Raw genomic sequence first — 24,073 nt, 5'->3', positions numbered from 1 at the left:
GTTCTCAATCTGCTGTTTCTTTATAACCTTTTTACGTTTTTGTTTTTTGTTTGTTTGTTTTTTTGTTTGTTTGTTTTTGTTTTGTTGGTTTTTTTTTTTTATTCTTTTTAAAATTAAATTAGCTTCCAGCTTTCAAGCAGATGTCTCGCTGGGCAATGACGCCGCAGTGCCCCTGTCAGGAAGGGGGGGTATTAACACTTACATTCCTTTAATCAGTAAGTAGCCCCCGTTGGCCCCTGTATTGTTACTGTGCTTGAGTTAATGATGACCTGTTACCCTTTTTCTCTCCAGTCTGTATAATATATACTTGAAAGGATCGGTCTCATTGGGAATGAGTTTATCTCAAGCCAAAGTGTACGGTGCAGTGGCTGTAACTTTTTTATCTGCAGTGTGTTTCTGTATTGGTGAATGGGTCTTTCTGAGTGATGAGGCTGCAGAACAAGGGGAAAGGTGTGTGTGAGGAATAGGCTGTTCCCTTGCCCCTCTCCCCCTTTTGAAATCAAAGAAACCAAACAGACAAATCCCAAAAGTACATATTATACAAGCTGTTAAACCGCGAATCTGCAGGGCCCCCAGTGGCACGCACCTGGACACTCTTTGGGTTGGGTGTGTGCCCTGGGACTCCTTCCCTCTTGGTATCTGTTTATTACATACTTGCAGATGCCTCTGAGGTTCGACATCTTTTCATCATAAGCCAGTTTACTCCAGCGTAAGGCTCCACTACACGTGGAACCAGTCATTGGTCACACTGGTTAAATGAAGGTGGGCTCTCGGTAAACTGGCACTTCATGGGAAATTCCTGCTGCTGTTATATGGGCTATCTTGTCTTTCAGGCTTTAAAATGAACATACAGAGGATTGGGTGGCAAAGAGTGGGAGGGGAAAGGAGGGAAGAGACTGATGTAAGTTGGTTGACTTTAAGGGCCTCTTGACAAATTATTTTAAAGAGCCTCTGCAGTTTTGGAAGAGCCGCCTGCTATATTGATAGTAACTCTCTGCGCTTCTCGGACTCTAACCAGACTGCATGGCGGTGTCAAAAGGCGGGGGGATTTGTACCCTGTTTGTGGTGGGTGAGGCATGCCAAAGCATTAACCTCTTGCATGCCGAACCTCTCTGCAACCCCTCTTCCCCCAAAGGCCATGGTGTAGCAGGAAGTATGTACGGGATGCTTGCTGGGTTATAAGCATGCCCCTCTGCAGGACTGATGCAAAACGTCCCACCGCTGTGGAGCTATTGTCACTTTGTTTGAAGCTACCGACTGTTGTGTAGGCAGGAGCTCAGATCATTTTCACCCTCCACCTTGTCTTTCTTTACAGTTCCAGGCTTCCCCTACCCAACCGCAGCCACTACAGCAGCCGCATTTCGGGGAGCCCATCTGAGGGGCCGAGGAAGGACGGTGTACGGGGCAGTCCGGGCAGTACCTCCCACAGCCATCCCTGCCTACCCAGGGTAAGCACTGGTCATGAGAGCAGAGTGCTCTGCACAACCGTGTCAAATAGCTGACTGGTTAACCAAAAAAATAACTAAAAGTGTCTGGATGGTGAGAGTCAGGACATTGCTAGTGCCAAAGCATTCTGCACACTACAGCATCGGGTCTCAGGGCGAATTAAATTTTTATGCACAAAGTTCTTGAAACAATTTTCAGTACTTGCAGCAGCTTAAAGTGCTGATAAATTTCATCTGAAATTTTCTCAATTTGTCTATGTGGTATTCATCATCCATTGACCCAGTATGTTATGTGCTGAGAAGAACGCAAAGAGAGAAGGTCTAAAATTCCCAAAAACTGTTTTGCTCTTTGCACTTCATTTGTGTTTTCATATCCAGGAGTAAGGAATATTATCCATTACCTTCATGCCTCACCATCTGGCAGTAGGACACAGAAGAGCCAGTTACCCACAATGGATTTGCTTTCTTTGTTGGAGACGGTTTAAAAAGGTTTAAAACAAAGATCAATCAAGTCCATTAATTTAAAGTTGGGATTGTTTGGGATATAGGGTGAACGGAAGTGCAGCGTTCTTCTAACTGTTGTATGTAGCAATGGTGAATGCATGGCCTTAGCATTTTTTGCCCTCTGACTTTTTCATTGGTAATGCAGTGGAATAGATGCTGTTACAAAGAGCATTCTGCTATTTAAAAATACAGGGAACTAGGTTTGTATGTCAGTTTTGTTTGTTTAAGTGTGATGGAAGGTACAGATAAATCAGTAAATCCCTTTTAAACTGTCTTTTGTTTCTCATTTTGAGAATGCTTTATGCATATTGCCTGTCTCTGGAATTTTATTTACCATATTATCCAGGCAACGTTCTCAAAAAGAATAGGATTAGGAATGAATCCTCAAACATGGAGATGTAGACCAACCCTTTTTTCTTTTACAGTAGCCCCAAAAGGGAAGAAAATAAATTATAAATCTTTTATTAAAAGGGGAGGTGGAGGCCACACACATCAGTGTAAGAACATGGCCTGATATATGCTGGATAAGTCTGCAACACTTTCTGTAGCAGATTAAGTGGTGCAGCCCTTTCTTTTTGGAGTTCAGTCTGATATTTCAAGCAGAGCTTAAGGAAGCAAGCTGCAGTGGTCCTGTATCTGTCTAGAAAATCTGGCAATGTTTGTATTTAATTCACCAGAAGACTTTAAACGAAACCTTTTTGTCTAAACATGTTTGCCTTCCGAACCGTATTTCTTCTGGGTTTTCAGATCCACCTCTTTTTGTCACTGCTTGTAGTTCATATTCTATATCCTCCAACCACAGCCTCTGACCCTGCAGCTTGTCAGTCTGTTGATACAAAAATGACCCAGTCTGGTATGATTAGGAAATGCTCCACAGTGAAATAGAGAAGCAAAGCTGAGTGCTGCCATATGTTGAGGGGGATGTGCTCTTCGTCCCTGGGAGTAATGGCTGGAGCATTCCTAGCAAGAGGCCATCACGAGTGGCTCAATGGGAGGGACTCCAGCCTTCTCTTTGATATAAATCCAGCCCGAGTCTCATCTAAAATGTTTATTTCCATTTGGAATATGGGCCGGGCTCCAATGACCAGCCCTTCCAAATACTGCCTCGTGACTGTATTTACTTACATTATGTTGAGTTTGTCTGACCCTGCTGACTGACTCCATGTCTTCATGGGCAGCCTACTATCCAGTAGACTTTTGCAGGGCAGTGGTAAAGAAGGCAGGTTCACAAATGGCCCAGAACTACCACTAGTCACAAACACTGGAATTTAATCAACAGATTCTGGTGTGTTTTGTCATCACAGTGTGAATCTCTACACGATACCTTGCAGAGGGCATTTTTAATTCCTTGCAGAATTAATACAAAATGTGCTGTTCCAGTTCATGTTGCAGTAACCTGTAGGACAGCCACCTCTCATTGTGGGCACGGTTGAACTCCACGGAGTCAGGGGCAGGCGCCCATTCCTGACACTTCACTGTGCATCAATTGCTTTCTTTCTGGCCAGTGGAAAGATGACACCATAAAATCAGTCTGCAACACATGTGTGATGAAGACATAGTGAGTAACGTGGAAGAACACAGTAAAGTAAGCTGCAGGTTAACTCAAACCTGGTGGAAAGAATTGGTTTTCGCAAACCTCAATCGGGTTTAAGTTACAAAACTTAATGGTGTCACTGCAGAATTCAAAAAAACACAGAATATAGTTAAATAAAAGCTCATTGGAATTGCCATACTGGATCAGACCTGATTGCCATTCAGGTTGGAGTAAGTCTTGACAGTGTCTAGTGCTAGGTACTCCAGAGGAAAGTGCAAGAAATCACATTGTTCCTAACAGTTTTAACATTTATTGCAAGACCTCTAACCAAGATTTACTAGTGCAAATGTGGAGCATACATACTTAAGTATGGGCATAGAGAAGGCTATTCATACCTTAGAAAGCAATTGCTCAGACCACTGGGGAGAATGTTAGATAGTTACCCAGGCCTGACCTCAGAATACAAAGGCAACCTTCAATTTTTAACTGAGTGCTGCATTCAGTAGAAGGAAGAAGACATAACCTCTGATATATAGCATGAGTAAAACCTGTTCTGGAATATTGCCCTGATTTTTAGAGGCTGTGCTATCTAAACAAGAATACTGACAAATTACACTTCAGACCAAAAGCTGGAAGAATTAAGTCAATTTGAAAAAGAACTTGCTTACTGTGAAGCTCTCAGTAAGCTTAAACTAAGTAAGCTTACTTCCATTTTATTTCTCAAGCTGTGCGCTAGGCATTGACTTGTTCATGGTCATTAAGTACTAATATGAAGAGCAGGCTTGCCACAGTAAAGAATAATTTAAGCTAGGAGTGTAAATGCATAGAGGATTCACTGACTAGAAGCCAAAAGCAGATAAAATTCAAACTAGATAGAAGGCAGTAGGGAACTTCTGGGGCTTGGAGTGGCCTTGTGGTTCCTTTTACACCAAAGTCAACTGTTGGTATATTTAAGTGATGTGATGGCTTATGACGGCTGTTTTACAAAACCAGCGTGTTTCTTTTTTCCATGAATGTGATTTAGCTCAGCTAGTGGACTTTGCAGATGCCACCAAAATTTGGTGGGCTGCTGGGCTGCTTTATTATGCTTCTGGTTAGTCTACATAACCAGAACATTCTCTGTGGTACACAAGTGGAAGAATTACTTCAGTTTTCGCTAACGCTGAGAACCACAAATATGGATATTCCAGCATGTAAATAAAGCTTGATGAATTTCAGCCCTGGCAGCTGGTGTCAGTCGAGTCCTAACTGAAGGAGAGGTGGAGGGATGCACATGTGCTTTGCTGTTTGGACTCGGGAAGTCTTATTAGTGTTCCTTGTAGTTTTCTCTGGAGAGCTGATGCTATCATCTCTTGCTGACAGGACTCTAAGCTACAGGAGTAGTGAGTGGCCTGATCCAATGTGGTAATGCTTATGTTCATCCATCTGATTGTGTTCAGAATAACTGTTAAAGCTGCTAACCTGTTCATAAACCCAACAGTCACTTCCTCTGTCATGCGTTTGCCTTTCCTGCAGGAGCAGGTGGAGTATCACTGCTAAAACACTCCTGGTCCTAGATAGAGAACCCAGCAATGTAAGTCACCGCCCCAGGAGCCAAATTCTTTGTTATGTGGTTGTAAAAAATTAGCTTCAACAAAAATGATCTCATGGCCTGCTTCTCCCTGCTGAAGTGGCTCCCCTCTTCTTCTAACAAGGGTCTCTATCTTCTTATCTGCTCACAGTGCTCTTGGAGACCATAGTAATTCTGTCCATTGGGAATGGAGTGTTCTTTACCTGGGGAAGACAGCAAGACTAAATTATTCAAGCAGTAGCTAACACTGCAACAGATGATTTTTTAAATTTTATTTTATTTTTTAGTAATAGCATGCAGAATTTTGGCGAGATCTGCTGGGCTTTTTTTTGTGTGTGTGTGCCTTACAATAGGTGGGTGTCTGAGGGTGGCAGGCTCTTGGCAGCATTTCACATTCCATCTGATGAGTAAAAGAGGATAATCTAAAGAAAAAGCTAGCGTTCCATGCCTTCTTTTCCCTTAATGCTATTGGTAAGTCATGCACTTCAGGTCCATGAGCATCACAGATAGGTAGGACTAATGCTTTTAAAAGCCCTGAGCAAGTTTGTGTGTAGCTATTTAGAGGACAAAGCAGGAAGAAATTCCTCATTATGAGGCACACCCTGAACTCAAATGGGTGGGGGGCATCCCCTCTCTTCCTTCCTCATCCTTCCCCAACCCCTGTCCCAAAGCGAGCTGCATAGAAGTCTTATGTTAGCAAGTGCTCTGGTAAGAGTGGCTCTTTGGGAACCCCAGGCTCTGGTTTAACAGTTTTCCTGCTTGAAGTTCTGAGAGAAAGAAAATGATGGCTTAAAGCAGAAAAAGCACCATCCCATGGAAACCCTGCCAGTTGCTGCTCTCTGCTATGGAATAGGCTGTTACTACCAGGGACTCCCACTACTGCACCTTTCAATTCTTGAACCTTGGACGAGTCACCTAACCTTTTTAGCTCATTATCTCTGCTTGTGAAAGCAATGCATTGTGGGTATTTTTGGTTTTTTCTTTTTAATTACATTTCTCTGTGTTTACTTTGATCAGAATTGATTGACTTGTTTTCCTGAGGTGTTGCATTGGTTCTTTAAAATGCTGAATAATAATACTTTGCATGCTTGTGTGATCAGCCAAATCTTATCGCATGTCTAATGTGCAGGGTAAAAGCAGGTGATGTATGGATGTCAGAAACAAAGTCATGCAGCCCTCTGAAGCTCGAAATACGTAATTATACACGACTCTGTGAAATGTGCTTCTGACATAGTTGACTCCAGTCCCTGTGGGATGCTTTCTGTGAAGGGCTCCTCAATTTCTCAAGCCCACTTCACGAAGCCAACGTTTCCATGTGTTTAGGGGGTAACTAAAATCATTCCAGGAGAATAACCAGAGTGGAGGTTTCTAAACCCTTGGTTTCTCTTCTTCAGGACACTGATCTTTTTTGAGTATTTTTATTGTACAAGATGGTGGTTCCCCTCCCTCTCTCCTTTGCATACTGTCTCCTCATCTGCCCGCCCCTTCCCCTTTTGCATGTCATGGAAGATGACTTGGAGCCGTCTGGCGTGCGTGCGCACACACATTCTCTCGCTGATTTGCTCCTGCCAAAAGCCCAGGTTGTGGATTCATACATCACCTGCCTGTGTAAAACGCATGTGCATGCTGCCGTCCTCAATAACCGGAATGTGTTTTCTGTTCTTTTGTTTTTTGTTTTTTGTTTTTTTGTTTTTGTGTGGATTTTCTGCAGTGTGGTTTACCAGGACGGATTTTACGGTGCTGACCTCTATGTAAGTACACACACCGGAGCCTTCTTGTCCCCAACCCCTGACAAGCCAGCCTTTTTTTTTTCTTTTTTTTTTTTTTCTTTTCTTTTGGTTTGTTTGGTTTGGTTTGGTTTTTTAAATATCATTTACTTTAATTTTCTTCTTCCTTGTGGATATATATTTATATATTTAGGAATGCAAGCATGCTTCTCTGTCACTGCGCTTGCCCCTGGGTGCAAGACCTAAGCCTTTGGGTTTCCTGATCATTGCCAGGGTCAGTTTACTGGGTGTCCTGTCCCCCACATGCACACTGCTACTAATCAACTGGAGAGATTATTAGCAAATTGAAAATTTCTCTCAACACTTCTTTAGTTTAAATAATTCGGACATAAAAATAACAGGACTGGTTTAGCCTCAGACCTTTGTTTTCCTTCTCCCCCTCCATCCTCCCCTTTCTCTTCTCTTTTGGGGCCCTTTCAGGTTTGATTCATGCAGCCCACACTGAACTGAGCAAGCTGTATGTTTAAAAACGTTCATGTGCCACTGGGATGTGGAGATTATCCCTTCAGGGAAGACCCGGGGACTGATTAAAAATGGAGACTGAGATGCTAGAGTGAAAACTGACATCTCATTTTGCTGGTAGAAAGGATACCTAAATAGGCTGGATTCTCTTGCCTCTTTGGGGAATTGTAAAGTACAAATATGTGGAGATGTTCGGTTAGAAGAGTCAGCAGCCTCGTCCTGTCTTGGGAATTAGCTCTGATACCATGGGAGACTTTGTCCTGTCATTGTCTCTGTCCTACTCAGCCAGTCTGTATTGCAAATCTCCAGGGCATCTGTGTTTTACATAGGTGGGTTGTGGATGGAGAGATTCTGACTGGCTAGTGAGAAAAGCGATTTCCTCTCAGATTCAGAGCTGTTGCAGGGCAGCTATGGTAGGAATATACTTTTCAAAGCCAAAATGCTTTGATCCGCTGTTGACAGCAGCGTGGCCTGCTTAGCTCTAGCAGAGTTCCCTTTCCTGGTATTTTAAGCAATATAGATGTTTGGAGCTGGGAAAGTTTTGGATTGGGTAGTGGCACGATTGTCAGCATGGATTTCATATTCCTGCTCCTTTGAAGGTGCTACGCTTGATATTTATAAAGAGAACACTGGAGTTACCCTCCAGATAATGGATGGAATCAGCTTTTAAATATTATTGATTTATGTGGAGGGTCAGATCTTGCAAAGGCACTTTTCCCAACACAAAGCAGGTGGAAGACATGCTCTCTTGAATGCAGAGATACTGGGTACATTTCTTCATTCTTGCATATACTGTCATATGTGCAGACCTTTAAAAATCGATCTGCCTCGTCAAGTATTCTTTTATAAAACTGTGTCAAGAACTACATAGGGTTCTGTTTTTTCCTACCTCACTCCCAAACCACCAGCTTTTCAGACCACTGCCTTTCCTACAGCATTTAAGCAAGCAAATGAGTGATGTTTAGTGCCTCTGCCCTCAGAGTATGGCACATAAGAGGCTGTGATGTTGAAAGGGAAGACTGGCCAGGGCTACTCCCTGTTCCTTTTGAGAAAATTCCTCCAGAGCTTCCATTTCAGGTGAGGAGACTTAATTAACATGTTTTAAGGCAAATGACTCCAGTAACAAAGAATCTCTGTAACCACTTGGTGCTGCAGAGCAGTAGCATCACATAACACAAACCAAGCCCCCCAGCCTTTTTAGAAGTGTTAGGTGGACTTTTGATGACGTTGCTATTGGTGGCACTGGTCACACTGTCAGAAAGCAGCATGATAAAAGATGGGAATCATCAAGGTGGATGTTATTGCTCCTCAGAGACCTCTGATGGAGCTCAGGAAAAAGTTATAATCGAATATGAAGTTACACTTCCAAACAATTTGCTTGGCAGAGGTGGAATGATTATAGTGTTCCTGAGCCCCACTGCTCTGTCATGCTTTTCACTGCAGTGCTTACATCCTTCTGGTTGCTGTGAAAGGAAGTCCATGTTGTGGAAGAGGTTGCAGAGAGTACTTCATTTGGGACCTGGGGGCAAAAGTTAGATTGAAGTTCCCTTAGGTCTTCTGAGTTGTGTCAAGGAAGGGTGGAAGTGAGCTGAGCTGGCAGGGAGTGGTCAGTGGTAGGTGAGATGCAGGGGAAGTGTCCCAAGTTTGTGCTGCTTTTTCTGCATACGTGTTATGCACTGATACCTCTTTTTCCTCCTCCTCCTCCTCTTCCTCACTCCTTTTTTCTTTCCTGGGGCAACCATCCTGCTAGCCATTTCTTCTGTGAAGAACGCAATCCATCTTTTGTTGGATGCATCCAACTCTGGCAAGACACCTGAATTCTGCCCCAGGATGCAAAGGGCTTAATTTCGGATGATAAGAAAGGTTATCTTTCTTTTGCAAACGGGGTCAATCTGGGCCGGGGGGGGGGGGGAAACCCAAACAAACCCACCCATGCGAAGACTGCTCCTGCCTGTGAAAAGCGTGCTTGCATCCACTGGAAAGAAAAGGCTGGTGAGCCCCTCCGTGGGCTGTTTGTATGATTGTTTCTTTCCACAGCTGTGTTTTTTTGAACTGCTCTTCCTGTGTTCTGTTATAGAATAGTCTTACAGGAACCAATCATTAGCGCTAAAATACCTCAGGTAGGAGTGCCAGTGTGACCTGCCAACCGATCAGATTGTGGATTGCAGTGGAAAAAACTGAATTATACTAACCATTCCAGCACCACATTAGAGATGGGAACAGAGGCTTTTTTAGGGCAGCGCAGACTCACGTGTGATACAAGCCCCTGCTCTAGCAGGGCAGCGTGTGTCCAGATTTCACACAGAGTGGCATTTCATTAAAAAACCCAATAACATAAATTCAATGGAAGGGTTAACAAGGTTCATGCTTGTCCCATTACCATGTAGAAGCACCTGCTGCAATGGACACCGTTGTCCTGTCACCTCTTTTAATTCATTCATGCTCATTTCTGGTGCACGTATGCCACCCTTCTAATACAGAAATGCTGGAAACAGTTCTAGCCCTTTCTTCTTCTTCTGTTGTAGAGCAGTTGGGGCGGGAAAGACATATTTGAGATGTGATAAATAAAAGAGCCTAAAATTGGGCTCACTGCCTAAACCTGGCAGGTGGTCAAATGTACCTTACTGGTACCCTTAGTTACACATTTCTCCAGGGGTATGGGAATGCTTGGGTCTTAGTGGCATAAAGGCTCTTTGGAGTAAAGAGGGCCAGCAACACACTGTGTGTGCCCATCTAAAGCAAGGCAAAAAGAAAAGGGAGGCTTATACCATAGTATGCACTGACATAGTAAGCTGTAGTTTTTTATTTCCTCATGTTCTTGTTGGAGTGATCATCTAATATGGACCTGAAGAGTGGAAGAGAAGATGGACTTATTTTGAGCTAAACTGTGTAGTGCTTATTTATCTACATTAATATGCTCAGTAATTGAAATGCTGCTTTAGTTGGGACTGCAGCATCCTATATATGTTGTTTTGCCATGTTTGTGTTATTTCAGAGAATATCTGACAATATTGAAAAAGCTATCATCTAATGTTAAAGAAGGAAAAAAAATATATATTTTCTCGCTTCATTGACGAGCCAAGGATGATAACATCACAGAGGAGTCATTTTAAATTTGGGTTTTTGCAAATGCCCAAGCAAATACAGTTGTTTGACAGCTGAGATCTATAGGCTCAGGCCCTACTCATTCACATGGGTAAAGGGGTTTAGCACAGACCCATCAACTCTGGCACAATATCCAGAGAAAGAGAACTCGAATTAAGATAAGTAACCTTTAGGGTTGTGTTCATCTCTCTTGTGTGCTCCCCAGACAATCCAAAAGATTGTACTAGAAAGGACCCATTTTAATTTTTTTTTTCAGTCTCCAGTTGGTCATTACTGCCCAGTAAAAACACGTAAACCTTTTCCTTATTTCCCCTGTTTCCTTGTCAAGGCAGTGTTTCAACTGTCCCTTTGATGGAAACGTCTCTGATGTAACATCTTAACAGGAGCTCAGCCACACTCATTTCTTAGGAGATGAGGCTAAAGATCTTAAAAACTGAACCTAGCTGGGTAAAACCTGTCCCTGTGGAATCACTTCCCTTAAATAGATGGAGTAGGAGTTTGCACGTTGTCCTGGGTTTCACCACTCAGTGGTGTCTTCAGTTGCTGTTTGGCTGTGGCACTGGGAGAGGAGTGTGGTACAGCTGGCAAGGGCCTTTTTTAATTTTTTTTTTTTTTTTTTTAATAATTTTTTTAAATTGGGAAACACAGTTGTTCACGTTTGAAGATGTTCTACTCCATTATAGGTTATATTTACTGAAGTACCTCAAGTGAGTGGCATCAGAAATCACTAGGGGTGATAGGACTGTGTAGCTGGGGTTACAGATGAGCTCTCCATACCGGCTAAAATTCTGTATGAGCAGGAATAGCTGGAGAAAACTGGTGCATTGGACAAGCTGAACAGGGCTTTAGACACATTGATGGAAACGTATGATGGAAACGTAGTGGGTCTTTAGTTATGGAGAACAGGAGCATAACCTGCAGGATGTCTCCTTTGTTCTGTACTGGTACAAAGCTTAGTGAAAGCATTTACGAAATGACAAGTAATAGTCACAACTTTCCTCCTCTTTCCTTCACCATGTTTTTTGGTGTATTTGGACCTCCTGGTCATGCTAAAAACATCCCCGTGTCAGAAATCCCCCAGCTGTCCACACTCATTGCTCCTGTGACAGGAATGTACCATGGCCATTATAATCCCCATTTTTCATTTTATTTGAGGTACACACAAGTAGAGCTTGCAGACCGCTTTGAACTGAGCAGGTCTGCCCGTGTGTGTGTACCTCTATCCTGTGACTTTTTTTTTTTTTTCCCCTTTTTTTCTTTTTTTACTTTTTTTTTTTTTTTTTAAATTAACAGTAGCTTCAATTTTGCATCAGTGCATGGTTAAAAAGCAATACACATGTCAGCTATTTCTTAACTTCATTTCTCCAATGAATTACTTCTCCTGTTTTTTGTTTCTTTTTTTTTTTTTTTTTTTTTTGTTTTGTTTTGTTTGTTTGTTTGTTGTGCAGTTGACTGAAGAAATGTTAACATCCCGCTCTAAATCTCTCAGTGGAGTCTCTGTTCCCTTCTCTGATATAACAGATGGGTTATTGCTTGTTATAATTATTAACATTGTGGTGTGGGACAGGGCTAGGGTGGGAGCCATTCTGGGGGGCGAGGGCGGGAGGCTGCGGGAGTTGTTAAGGTTGGAATGTTAACTCCAGTGGTGACTGACTGTTTCCGTAATAGCAGGTTGTTGTGGCTGCACGCTCTAGTACTTGAGGCTGTGTACTTCACTGAGCTTGTGGTAGAGCCTAGGGCAAACTGCTGTCCCAAGAGAATGCTGGGATGGATAGAACTAGCCAATATGAGTCTGAACGTGGTGACTTTGCTGGTTGTTCTAGCTCCAGATGTCAGCATGCCTAGTTTTTAATTTTGATTAATAAATGTTACGCCATCCCCCCCCTCCCACACCTGATTCCGACCCTTCTTCTCTTTTCTTCTTCTTCTTCTTTGTTTTTTTGGGTTGTTTTTTTTTTTTGGTTTCGTTCCGTTTTGATTTGGTTTCATTTTTCTTTATGAGAGACATGAATTAAAAGAGAATTACATGATAACCCTTTTATGGTTTCAAACTGCATCTTGCTGTCATGTTCAGAGGATGTGCCAGGCACATTTAAAATGGCTTCTGATCTGAAATGTGGCTTGCAAGCATGGGGCAGAGGAGGGGGAATCTGGGTGTGTGCTGAAGCCAGCTGCCTGGCAGAAAGTAGGACTGGGTGACATCAGCTCATACGCCGGGACCAAGTGACAGACCCCATTGAGGGTTCAGAAGGTTCATAAGCTTAAAACCACAGTGATACAGGCATGAAGTTTTGTCTTAATTTGCTGAGGTCAATGAAGGTTTGGTTGGAATTAAGGTTGCACTTCATTCCTCTTGCCTTCATCATGTTTTGGAGGTGGGGTGTAATGGTGGTAGCATGCCAGACCCAAGCAAAACCTCCCCAAACCATCAGTTCGAAACACAAGTGTTGAAACAGCTAGATGAGATTAAAAGGGAAAAACTGTAACATGACATCCCTTTCAGGCAGTGTTGTTATGTTTCATAGCTGCAGATTTGTGTTGCTCTTCTGCTAACTAACTAGAAGATTGAAGAGTCTGTAAGTCCTTCTTTTCTAGTGTAGGAAATGATCCCCAGGCATGTTTTGGATAGCATGTTAGCCTTTCTAGGGCTAGCACAGGCCCCACAAAAGCAACCAAAATTAATGTAAAATCATTACTTCTAATTTAAAAACTACCTAGCCCAAAACCAGGCACTATTGAGCAAACAGAGTTCAGTAGTAGAGTTGATTTAGGTACATGTAGTCAGAAGATCTCTGGGGAAGAAGTGGCAGAGGTATGCTGAGCTGATTCAGGAGGTGAAAAGCCTACGTCTGCCTTCTGGTCCTTCACACTCTGAAATGTCACTTGGAAAAAAAAAGGTGCCAGAACCACCTGGAGTTTTCTGATGTTAGTTATGGCTCCTTTTGTTTCTGCCAAATCAAAGCCACTGTTCATTTACCATTGCCCCCTCTAAGTTGACAAAAATGAGTTCAGAAGTGTACAATAAAGAAGGATCTACCCTGGGCTTCAGAGCCCTCTTTGCTGCCTGCCATGCGACTTTTGCCCCTCATCTGAAAGGTGGGTGGCCTCTCTCCTTCAATACTGCAGGATGTGCAGAGCCCCCTGTCTGAGCCAGCTCTCCCTCTGCCCCAGGAGCTCCTACTCCTTGTGGGAGTTCCAGGAGGAGACTCACAGGTATGCCTCTGGGTCAGGATTCACATTTTGCCAGCCTAGCCATGAGTACGTTTTTAATAAGTACCTCTCAGTGTAAGCATTTTAAAGAACTTGATTACAGGTGCATTGCATGGGCAGAAATGCAGCAGCAATACAGACTGTTCTGGCATATTTTTCCCCACCCCTTTTCTTCCTTAAATGGAGGGAGGGGAGAATGATCTGGTTAGTGTCAATGACAGTCAGGTTTTTGCCAACCCTGAGACCACCAGGGACTATCTCCTCTGACCAGCTTTTTGGCTTCTCTAGCTGTTGAGACTTTTAAGCATCTGGACCAAATTAAATTCTAGTCTTCTGGGTTTCCCAGGCTTAAAAAAGAGAGAGAGGGGGAACAAAGGAGGAATTTCTCTGAATGGTCCCCTTTCTAAAATACACACCTCACAGAAAGTGCCCACCACTGATTTCCCCAGTGTAAGAGGAAAGGGACACAAAAATTACATTCCATGCCAGATTTCAGCTTTTCTCCATGCCAAATTTAATCTCCTGCAGTGATATAACCATGCTCAGGCATGCTTTAGTTTATTCCTCTGCTAAATGGGGCAGTGGAAGAGTCTCCCCAGTCCTTCTAAGGAAAGGAATGTACATGAGTTAATGAGCGATGCTTTTGATGGACAGGACATGGCAGCTGATGCAGTTTGAAACACTTCCTCTCCTTGTGATGTGTGTGACTTTTTCTTTTTTTTTTTTTTCTTTTTTTTTTTTTTTTTGGATTACTATTTTTTTACAAGTGGGTGGACAGGTATCTGTAAAGTCAGTTCTCTTCTCTCCTGCAGGGTGGGTACGCAGCCTACAGATATGCACAACCTGCTACTGCAACAGCAGCCACGGCCGCTGCAGCCGCTGCAGCAGCTTACAGCGATGGGTATGTAAGGGGGAGGTGTCCATGCTTGCTGTGCTCTCAGGGCCTCAAGGAGCATTGATCCATTACAGTAGTTCTATTTCTTTCCCCTGTTTCTTTGTCTTACTTGCACTCGCACACATGCATGCACAGCCCAACGTGAGAGAGTTGAATGCACGGTTTGTCTCTCTGCTCCCGGGCAGCGTTGCCCTCCGGTGTATGTGAGCTGGCACAAATCCTGGCCTCTTCCCTATCCTTGTGTGATTCTCTGCACAAAGGAGGCAGTGTGGTTACGGCCTCAGAGTCAAAAGACCTGGCTTGCCTTGCCAGCTCCTTGCTCTGTGACTCTGGGCAGGTTGTTTAATTACTGGGTCCGTTTCTCTCCCCATCCATAATGTAAAAATTGCTCAGCTCATACAGTACTTTAGGAATCTTTAATGTGCAGCTCTGCATAGATACAAAGGATTATTATCATCAGCGTGCTTGCCTTAAGATTTTTTCATCTCCTGTGCAGTGAGGCCATGTTTTAATCCTAGCATATGCGAGACCCATTAAAGTTCATACTCCCTCCTCATTCTGGAGAATCCCTCACTGCTTTCCATTTAGCAGCTGTTGCCGTGCCAGTACTGCTAGTGCCAGCAGGCACTCTCCTCCAAAATTGCATCATGCGAGGTAAGGGATGCACCAGCTGTCATATCAAAGGTGCTGACCTCTTTCCTTTAGGTCGAGCCCATGGCTTCTGCCACATTCCTCCTTGCAGGCCATTCTTTTGCCCATTTCCTACAACACATGGCAGCATGCCTGTAGGATCTCTTAGAAGAGGTGCTGCCTGTGTGCATGTGTGTGCATGTATGCATACATGTGTATAGAAGGGCATGCTGCTTTTTCCATTGCCTGTGGTCAGACAGCTCTTTTCTCTGGCCTCTGAAGTGACTCTCTTTTTTTTTTTTTTTTTTTTTTTTTTTGTGTGTGTGTATCTTTTCTCCTTCTCTTCAGTTATGGCAGGGTGTACACAGCAGATCCTTACCATGCCCTTGCCCCTGCCGCTAGCTACGGAGTTGGAGCTGTGGTAAGTGGGATATTTCTTCTTGTGCTGTTTCTGATTTCCAGCATGAGGAACAGCTGTTCACTGGGTGTCAGGTAATGAAACTTCAGCCAGAAAATCTTCTTTTGTTGAGGAAGGAGGTCCTTAGCTGAGCTGCTGTGTTCCCAATTCTTCTGCATTCTTAGGTTTGTGTGTGTGCACTAGAAAGGGAGCCAGGCTAGAGCAGACCAGTTATTGCTTGGTCTTGCACATCACCTAGTACAAAGGAGATGGAAGAAGAATGACCAGAAATGTTAGGAGCCAGAACATTTGTTAGTGGGTCAATAGAACTGTATCAAGGTGATACATAGAACAAAAGTCAGCAGAAGTTAGAGTTGCAAGACACCCTTTCATGCTGTTTTCATCAACTTTAACAGGTAATGTTGAAAACTAAATTCTAGGAAGCAAGGGAATAAGATGTACTCATGCGTTTTGCAGCAAAGTTGATCCACTTAGTTCCATCTTCCACTAGTGGAAGGATGCAGTGTCCTGCCTGCCAGCAGTAGTTATGCAAGGGCAGGAATGAGGGATGCTGGCATCGGAGGGGAGTGAAGGAGCTTGCTGAAAGCACATGCTTGCCCATCTGCTCCTAGCCAGTGCAGTGTTGTTGCAAAGGCTGGAATACAAATGTGTTCAGAGAAAAAGACACCTAAATATAGATATCCGCAGTGTAGCGCTTCCATCTAAGCCTTAGCTCATCATGTGGATTCTCTTTAGGGTCGATGAAGGAAAAACAGGTACTTCTAGGATACCAGGACATTATGTCTATTTTAGACCTTTACCTTAAGGTGAGGTGAAGAGCATCCTAGAAGTCTTCGTCTCTTACCTAGAAAGACATGGTAGACAACTATCTCAGATATTAGACTGATGAGTCCTGTCTTTGGTACTGAAATCCCTTAAACTGAGACTTACCAAACCTCGCCTCTAGCTGGCTGGTTGTGAGCTTTTCCTCCTGAGCCATGCCTTTGGTTTTGCAGGGAAGGTTCTCTTCTCTTGCTTTTTAGAAGTGCTGGTGGTGGTGGGTCGGTGCCAGGACATGTCTGTCAGTCCTTTTGAGAGCGTTTGAGTCCTGTCCTCGAGTCTTTCTTCACAGTTCACCCCCTAACCATCTCTTCTTTTCTCATTTAATTTCTACAGGCGAGTTTATACCGAGGTGGCTACAGCCGATTTGCCCCCTACTGAAGTGACGTGAGCCCCCTGCAAGTGGGACAGCCCCCCCAGTTCATGAGGCCTGGCTATTGCAATATTTACTAGTAGAGGAACTCTATAGCAAGATGAGGAGGAAAAACAAACAAACAAAAAAAAAAAAAAACAAGAAAAAAAAAAAAAAGAGAAAATACTTTTTTATACCTCACTATGTTCTTTGAATATGTATTTTTTTTCCTTTAAATTTCTGCCTTTAATTCTTTTGTTCCAAAGATTGTGCTTTTTTTTTTTTTTTTTTGGTTGGTTTCTTTTTCTTGTTTTTGGTTTGTTTTTTTTTTTTTTTAAACTGTGGTAAAAATAATGCATTTCCGTGTCTGTATGTTGGTGCATAGCTTATCCTACCAATCACGGAAAAGGCGATTAGCGATAAGGAAAGCTTGTTAAAAACCGATATCATGCAATTAATCAGGAGCACACAGACAGAGTTACTTCCCTGGGTCTGGTGCTTGCTGCCTGTGAGACAGGAGGATGTGAGGGAGAAGTCTCCACCTGCCGTGTTTCTGGTCTACAGAAGGAAGAATTCTTTGGCTGTCGCTTGGACCTACATGCTGGTGGGAAATAGTCATTTACATTTGGAAACGGGGGAAATGCAGAGACTTTCCTCATTTTTATCACCATCTGCCATGCACAGGTTTGGGACAGTTTCAGCAGTGTCAGGATTTTTTAGACTTGTCAAGAGAAGATTTCCGATTTACTCAACCTGCCCGAAGACTTTGGCTGTCATCTGCTGTACAGGGGACAAGACCTTGAAAGGAATTTTTGATGAGGATGATCTTTTCCCACACACTTATTCTAGCTGCTTGTTGTCCATTGCTGGTGGCTGTAACTATCTTTAGTTTTCCCTCCTGCTTTTCAAGATTTTTCTCCCTTGCTGTCCCTTTCCTCCCTTTCTTCCCTCGAAGAGTGGCAGATGGAATGCAGCATCACACAGAGTACCTCTGTTGTGGACAACAAGCGGTTAAGTTTGCAGAGGTGAAGCAGCCTTGCAGAGGAAGCAAGCTAGAGGAAGAACCAAGCACAGGTGCTCCGAGGTCCAGCGTACAAGGTCTCTCCTGTCCACTCTGAACTGCCTGGGCTTTTCCTCAAGTAATCTGTTTGACATAACAGGAGTGAGGGAAAAATAGGTCACGGATAAGCTGCTGAGGCAAGGGCCAAGCATGTGGGTTTGTGTGGGGGAAGAGGGTCTTTTATATCTAAATGTGATCCTGAGGTAGTTTTGTTTCAGTCAGGAGTTTAAGAAGAGGCAGAAGCAGTTTGCTTAAGCTATGAATACATAGGAACTTCCAGGCCCTTATGTAATTCTGCTGGAGCCCCTGAGTCTGTTTTGCCCAGCTTCTCAGAGAAGGCAATGCTCCTGGTCAACTGAGTCCATATAGACACTACATGTTACAATATTTGGAAGCAGAGAGACTGTTTAGGGGAGGGCTCCGTGACTCCCACATCTCTCTCCTGTTCTTATCTACAGTAATTTTGCTGTGTTTCAAAATCAACATTTTTAGATGACTGCATGAGCTGTGCTGTGATAGGGAGCTGCTGCTTTCCAGACCTCCCTGCTCCACTGCTGGCTCCGAGAGTGCTCCCAGTAACCTGAGTGCTCAGAGGCAGGGCCTCTAACCACAGGCTAGAGAAATGCAGAAGCGTGGTTTTATTAGGCTGCCTTCACTCCTTTGGTTGGTACTGGGGTGAACTCACTGACCCCTGGAAAGGCTGCTCGGAGTGTGGGCTTGTTTGTGGGACCTGCAACTCCTGTCATGTACCTACTCCTCCCTCCTCTCCTGATACCACAACAGGAAACCTCCTGCGTTTAACACTAAGCAGTGGCAACCAGCAGAGCTCCTGGGGAGGTTATCCTGGCCTAGCTACACACAACCACACATTTTTTAGCTCTTCCCCAGTGACAGACGTAGCCTCTCTGTGTGCAGCAGGAAGGAGGCACCTAAAAGGGCAAGAATGGGGAAGCCATTAGTTAAGCTAGAGACCCTGCAACTATTGTTTCTCTGGAGGAATAGCTAGACAAGGGGACACCAAACTGCCAGCCTGTTGGCCACATTGTATTTTTTTTTTCCTGGTTTTATTGTTGGTTTTTAACTATTTTTTTTTTCCAAGCCAAAGTTTGGTTTGTTGCTGTTATGACAATTTTTTTTGTTGTTTGTATATAAATATTTTAGTTAGCTTGAAAATGGGAAGGGGGGAACAGGGTGTTGGGGCTTTCACAAAATCTAGGAAATGAGGGGGACTCGGGGTTTTTTGGGGGCTTTCACTGTCTGAATTTGGGGTAGGGGAGGGAGAACTTGTGGTAGAAATAGTGATATTCAAGGGGAGCCATTTCCACCGCAGGGCAGCCAGGGGACTTCTGGAGCTGAGATGCAGCAAAAGCCTCTACTGGACTTGTTGTACCCACCTGTGGGGCAGAGAGGCTGAGCGGGGCCATCCCTTCCCTTGCCCACAGGCAGTTCCTCATGCAGCAAATCCGCTGGCTGTGAGTGAGAGGGGCACAGCTTGCCAAGCCTGGCAGGGGCAGCTGCTCGCCCCTCTGCCCCCTTTTCTACATTTCAGTTCAGCTGGTTCTGACTGCAGCTCCCAAAAAGCTGGGCTCTCCCTCCCCAAGTGCCCTCCCCTACCCTGGCAGTGCTGCCTGCAATCCTCCCCCCCTTACCCCTACCCCTCCACTTGGCCTCTCTGGGAGTAGGGAGGCCATTTCTGCCTCCGAGCAGAGTCTATGCATGGTGGCTTCAGGCCACCCGAGTAATATTAGGAGCGTGAGGTGTTTCGTGCAGAAGCACCCAACCTTTTTGCGAGGCCGAGGTCTCCTGCTGCATGACCCGCTCCGGACCATCCAGCCTCATTTCCTCCTCTGTCCCAGCCTGGCATGCTCTGGTTGCTTCCCTGCCAGGCTTCTCCAGTGCATTAACCAGCTGGTGTCTCCTTGACTCTGTAGTTAATGCTGCAAGATTCCTGCTGAGGCAGCTGACTGATAGCCTGCCCGGCTTCCTGCTCGCAGCAGGGGATGCCGAGGTGTTTGCATGGCTGGGGGCTGGAGGTACCTTGCTGGTTCCAGGTCTCCGGAGCACCAGGCCTCCCAAAAATTTAACATGCCAGCTGGAATTTCGCAGTGAGATTTCTCGAGTGAGTGTTGTGCCGCGGTAGGAGAGCTCTTCAGCTTTTCTTCCCTCTTGGCAAAACAACAGCTCTGGTTTCACTCAGTTGTGTTACGAACTGGCTTGAGATGTATTCAGAGCAGCCAAGCCGTGGCTGTATCCATCTTCTGAAGAAGTGAGGACAAAGCCTATATCTCCCTATGCAAAATGAATAACACTTAATAAATTAAACTGGGCCCTGGCTTATTTGACCAATGGCAGCTGGTGCATGTCCCCAGGATGGGTCTGCAGTCACAGGTCCTTCTCAGAGTAGGGCTTCACTTTCCAAGGGAAACCACACAGGCAGCCTGGCAAAGATCTTGTTGTTGGTCACCTTCTAGTCTGGTGGCATCCAAAATTCCTCTTGATGCAGAGAAAAATGTTACTTTAAGTGTTGCTGTTTGTACTGTCTTTCAACAGGTCTGGCCAGTACACGATACTGATGCTGTATCGTATAAGTACACGATATTGTACTGATAGAGTTTTGGATTGAAGGGTTGATTTATTTAATGTGCTGGTCTGTCTTTCCTTCTTGGTTACAGCTGTGTTGGTACAAAGATGATTTGTTCTGGTATAGCATATTCTCTGCTGAGAGTAAGTTACACTGATGCCCAGCCCTGCATTAGGGAGGCTGCGCTGTTGTCAGTGGGTTAACTTTTTTAAGAAAACCATGATGAGACCTGGACGCAGTGGGGAGATCAGTGTGAGCCTGCCATAGCCAGCTATTCCGAGGTTAAGCAGTTAAGTGGACCCTGTGTCATGAGTTCAGATGGACAGAGCCATGTTTTAAATTAGCTGTGGCTTTGCTCTTTCAGTGCCCAAGAGAGTTTCAGTGCTAACTCAGGAGTCAGAGGCCTGTACTTTGGTCAGGGCTCTGTCTGTGGTCCTCAAGGGTCATCGTGGAGCAGTTGTGTGGCTGCTCCGGGCTTCGCTTCCCCGTCCCTCGAGTGAAGTGAAGTTAAAGTTTACCCCCTGTTCTCACCCATTTTGAGATCTGTGGATGTGAAGTGTGTGGCAGGCACTGAGGAGGGTGACCTGAGAAGCTGGCTCGAGTGCTAGTTGTGAAAGGGTTAATGAAGCCATTTCCTTGTCTGAAAAGAGATGGTGGCTTCTGGGTTTGAAATTCACCCAGAGCTTCCACAGCAGGGAATACAAAGTAGAGCCTCCAAGTTCCTACCTATGTTTTCCCCGAGACTGTCCCTGTATGTATTTCCCATCCTGGCCCCAAAGAAGGAGGCAAGTGGAGAACAGGTTTGGGGAGCACTTAGGAATTCAATAAAGGGAAAACCAAACAACAGCTCTGGGGAAGCTTTTGCTGAGTCTAGCTCCAAAGGGAAAGCACACGGGCAGGGTGGCAGATGGCTGCCTGCCTGTGGCCCTCCAGCTCGGCAAGGTCAGGGGAATGCTGTCCTTGGTGCAGAGGGGTGCTTTTTTAAAAGTGTGTTACCTGTTTGCACTGTTTTAAAATAGGAGGGTGGGGGGTAAACCCAACCTAGTGAACAAGATGAACATCCAATGTAAACTTCTTTGTGTTTTTATTTTGTCATGCTCTTGGAAAATGTCAAACATTTTGTAGTATACACCAGTGAGACTTGATTCTTTGTTGCATAAAACACTATTTTTGGTGATGTTAATGTCTGAAATGCCCCGTCCCTCCATCCCCACCTTACTGATTGTCCTCTTCACCCTCCAACCCCGGTAAACTTCTCTTCTGCAATGAAAACTCCAGTCCACAAGACAAGCAGGAGTCCGATAGCTAGAGTGTGAAATGGGGCCCTTTTCAAGCAGGCTCTGGGTTTCTCCCTGGTACTCTTTCCTCTAGCCAGGAGTTGGCAGGATAGTCACCATCCATCCCTCTGCAGCACGTGCTCCGGTGGCAGCTCAAGCAGGGCTTGGGACGTCCAAGTCCCAACTCCGTTGCCATTTGTAAGCTTGGAAGGCAACTCCTTGCTGGTGGTTGCCCTCTCGGGGTGGCAAGCTGCAGCTGCTCCAGGTCTGTGCAGGAGACAAGCTTCCCCCGCTGCCTCTCAACTCGTAGTAGAACACATCAGCCCAAAATCTTGCCTGATTTCACCAGGAGATTGCTGGTGTCTAAAGCCGTCCACCCAAATGCTCATTTGGCTGGCAGTTAGCAAAATGCCAGTTCATCTTAGGAATGGGTTTTTGTTTCGTTTTTTGAAGTGGGTCAATAAATCTCTTGCCAGATTCCTAGTTCTCTGCTGGTGGAGGGGCTTGTAGCTTCCCCGAGGAATGAATTTCGTACAGAAATCAGTCTCGGTTTTGATTGTTTTTCTAATTTTTTCTGTTCACAGTATTTTCTGTGTGCACGCGTGTTGTAGTTTTGGCAGCTTGATTTGGCTGCATTATCAAGTGACGAAATAATCCTCTTTTACCCCAGGGGATATGATTTGATTTTGGCTTTTTACATTTTTTTTCCTTTTTTTTTTTTTTTCTTTCTTGTTTTTGGTTGGTTGGTTTTGTTTTTTTTAAAAAAAATATAAGAAATCCTGCTTGTAAATAGCTGGAGCTAAAACGTGGGGCTGATAGCAAATGAGAACCAGGGCTGTAGAGCGATATGGAGCTGGTGGAGTGTTTTACTGACCTCACAGGCTGATCTACTTGAGACTTGGAGATTTTTTTTTTCAGTGCAAGGCAGAGATGCCGCGGCACCTCCAGTGGCAGCGACGGACTTGCCCCTTCACGTGGTCTCCCCAGCACCTCCCATTGCCAGGTACTGCTGGGGAACAGGATGTGTCCTGGGTAGGATGCGTTCCCTTTCCCCTGGATCATTTCCTAGGACGCCCGAGCCGCTTGCCCAGGGTCCCATTTCCCTGCTGACTCTGGAGAAGCAGTATCTGCATCCCAGGGCTTTGTGACAGCCTCTAACTTCCCGCCCTCCCTCGTTAAGTATCATATTGTATAGTAGCTTTCAGACCATACAGTATTCATTGGGTTATTCCTATTATTATCAAGTAGCTGGAATTGTGAAGGTCGGAGTAGTTAGATCTTTAGCTTTTATTCCTTTTTTTTGTATTACTATCCATGTGTATAAATTATTGATCATGTTGCTGGCTTTTATAAACTCTAAGCAAGGGGGGAAACCCTTCCTAACCCTTTGCAAATGGTAATGAAGCACTGTTTTTAAATAAAAGAGAGAAACACCAGTCTGCTGGCTCCCATGTGTTGTCTGTTTTCCAGTGCACCTGGATGAATTTCCCTGGTCCGTCTCCCTGACCTCCCTGGCAGGTAAAATGCAAAGAACAGAACCTGGTTTGAAGAAGGAGCTGGGAGACAAGATCTTCTTCACAGTGATACAGGGCGAAGCCTTGGCAAATGACACTGGCAAAATCCCAGCCCGGTACAATAAGCTTTCCATAACCCCACGCCTTTCCCTGCCCTCCTTTCCTGTTGCTGCTTGTTAGCAGAAAAGGGACGTTTGTTTGGGGTTGGATTGGGAGCCTCATTTTTATTTTTATTTTTTCCCCTTCTCTCCAAGCCTCATCTGTGTTTGAACCTGCTAGCATATAAAGAGAGCCATTGCAAATTACAGTATCTGCTTCTTATTTAATGCCTGTGTAGCCAGCCTCCTGCTGTCTGTGTTAGCACAGGTTTAATAGTTAACACACACAACTGGAAGGCGGTGTTCCTGTGCTCAGCATAAATTTCCTCAGGGAGTTTGGACATGCCTTTTAATCACGGGTCCTGTTGTCCTGCCTATAGAAGGAGCATCACTGCAGACAAGCAGGAATTCTCATTCAATAATCTACAAAGTGCTTAAGAGATCCTCAAGTGGAAGATGTCATGCAAATATGTATCCATGTAATCAGGAGCTTTTTCCGCTGAAATGATCCTAAAAATAACCAATAATAAATCCTGGTGGCCGATTTGCAAGTATTTATGGAAACTGGTAATTGAGTGAAATGATACAGCAAAATATGCCTGGTACAGTTCGGGCCAGCACAGGATTTTCATACTGCTTTTGGAAATGCAAGGCCCTATGAACAAAAGGGGTGGGATAAGGTGTGTCCCTGGGTGGCAGGACTGTCAGTAGTGATGCAGGAAGGCTCGCAAGCTCCTTAAGCATTCTTCCCTGGTATTTACCAAGGAGCTGCAATGTGTTCCTGTCAGTTGATCCTCGTTTCATTCTAACAA

The 24,073-nt window shown here is 44.6% G+C and overlaps 1 protein-coding gene across 32 annotated transcripts in view; it reads left to right on the top strand.

The window, feature by feature from the left end:
• RBFOX2 (RNA binding fox-1 homolog 2) overlaps window positions 1–23,085 on the top strand; it is a 174,451-nt gene extending 151,366 nt beyond the window's left edge. For 11 of the 32 annotated variants that reach the window (XM_071729589.1, XM_071729637.1, XM_071729559.1 and 8 more), the window contains 6 exons: window positions 123–215; window positions 1,316–1,448; window positions 9,380–9,422; window positions 14,430–14,518; window positions 15,491–15,563; window positions 16,716–23,085. In XM_071729589.1, coding sequence (XP_071585690.1) covers window positions 123–215; window positions 1,316–1,448; window positions 9,380–9,422; window positions 14,430–14,518; window positions 15,491–15,563; window positions 16,716–16,760 — 476 coding nt within the window. In that variant the 3' untranslated portion in view covers window positions 16,761–23,085. The other 21 variants (XM_071729687.1, XM_071729643.1, XM_071729567.1 and 18 more) reach the window with 14 other exon arrangements.
• Window positions 23,086–24,073: the final 988 nt, after the last annotated feature.

Source organism: Heliangelus exortis, chromosome 1 (genome assembly GCF_036169615.1).
Source record: "Heliangelus exortis chromosome 1, bHelExo1.hap1, whole genome shotgun sequence".
Classification (NCBI taxonomy): Eukaryota; Metazoa; Chordata; class Aves; order Apodiformes; family Trochilidae; genus Heliangelus; species Heliangelus exortis.
The sequence above is the reverse complement of the archived record's forward strand: the minus strand, read 5'-3'. Positions and strand labels throughout refer to the sequence as shown.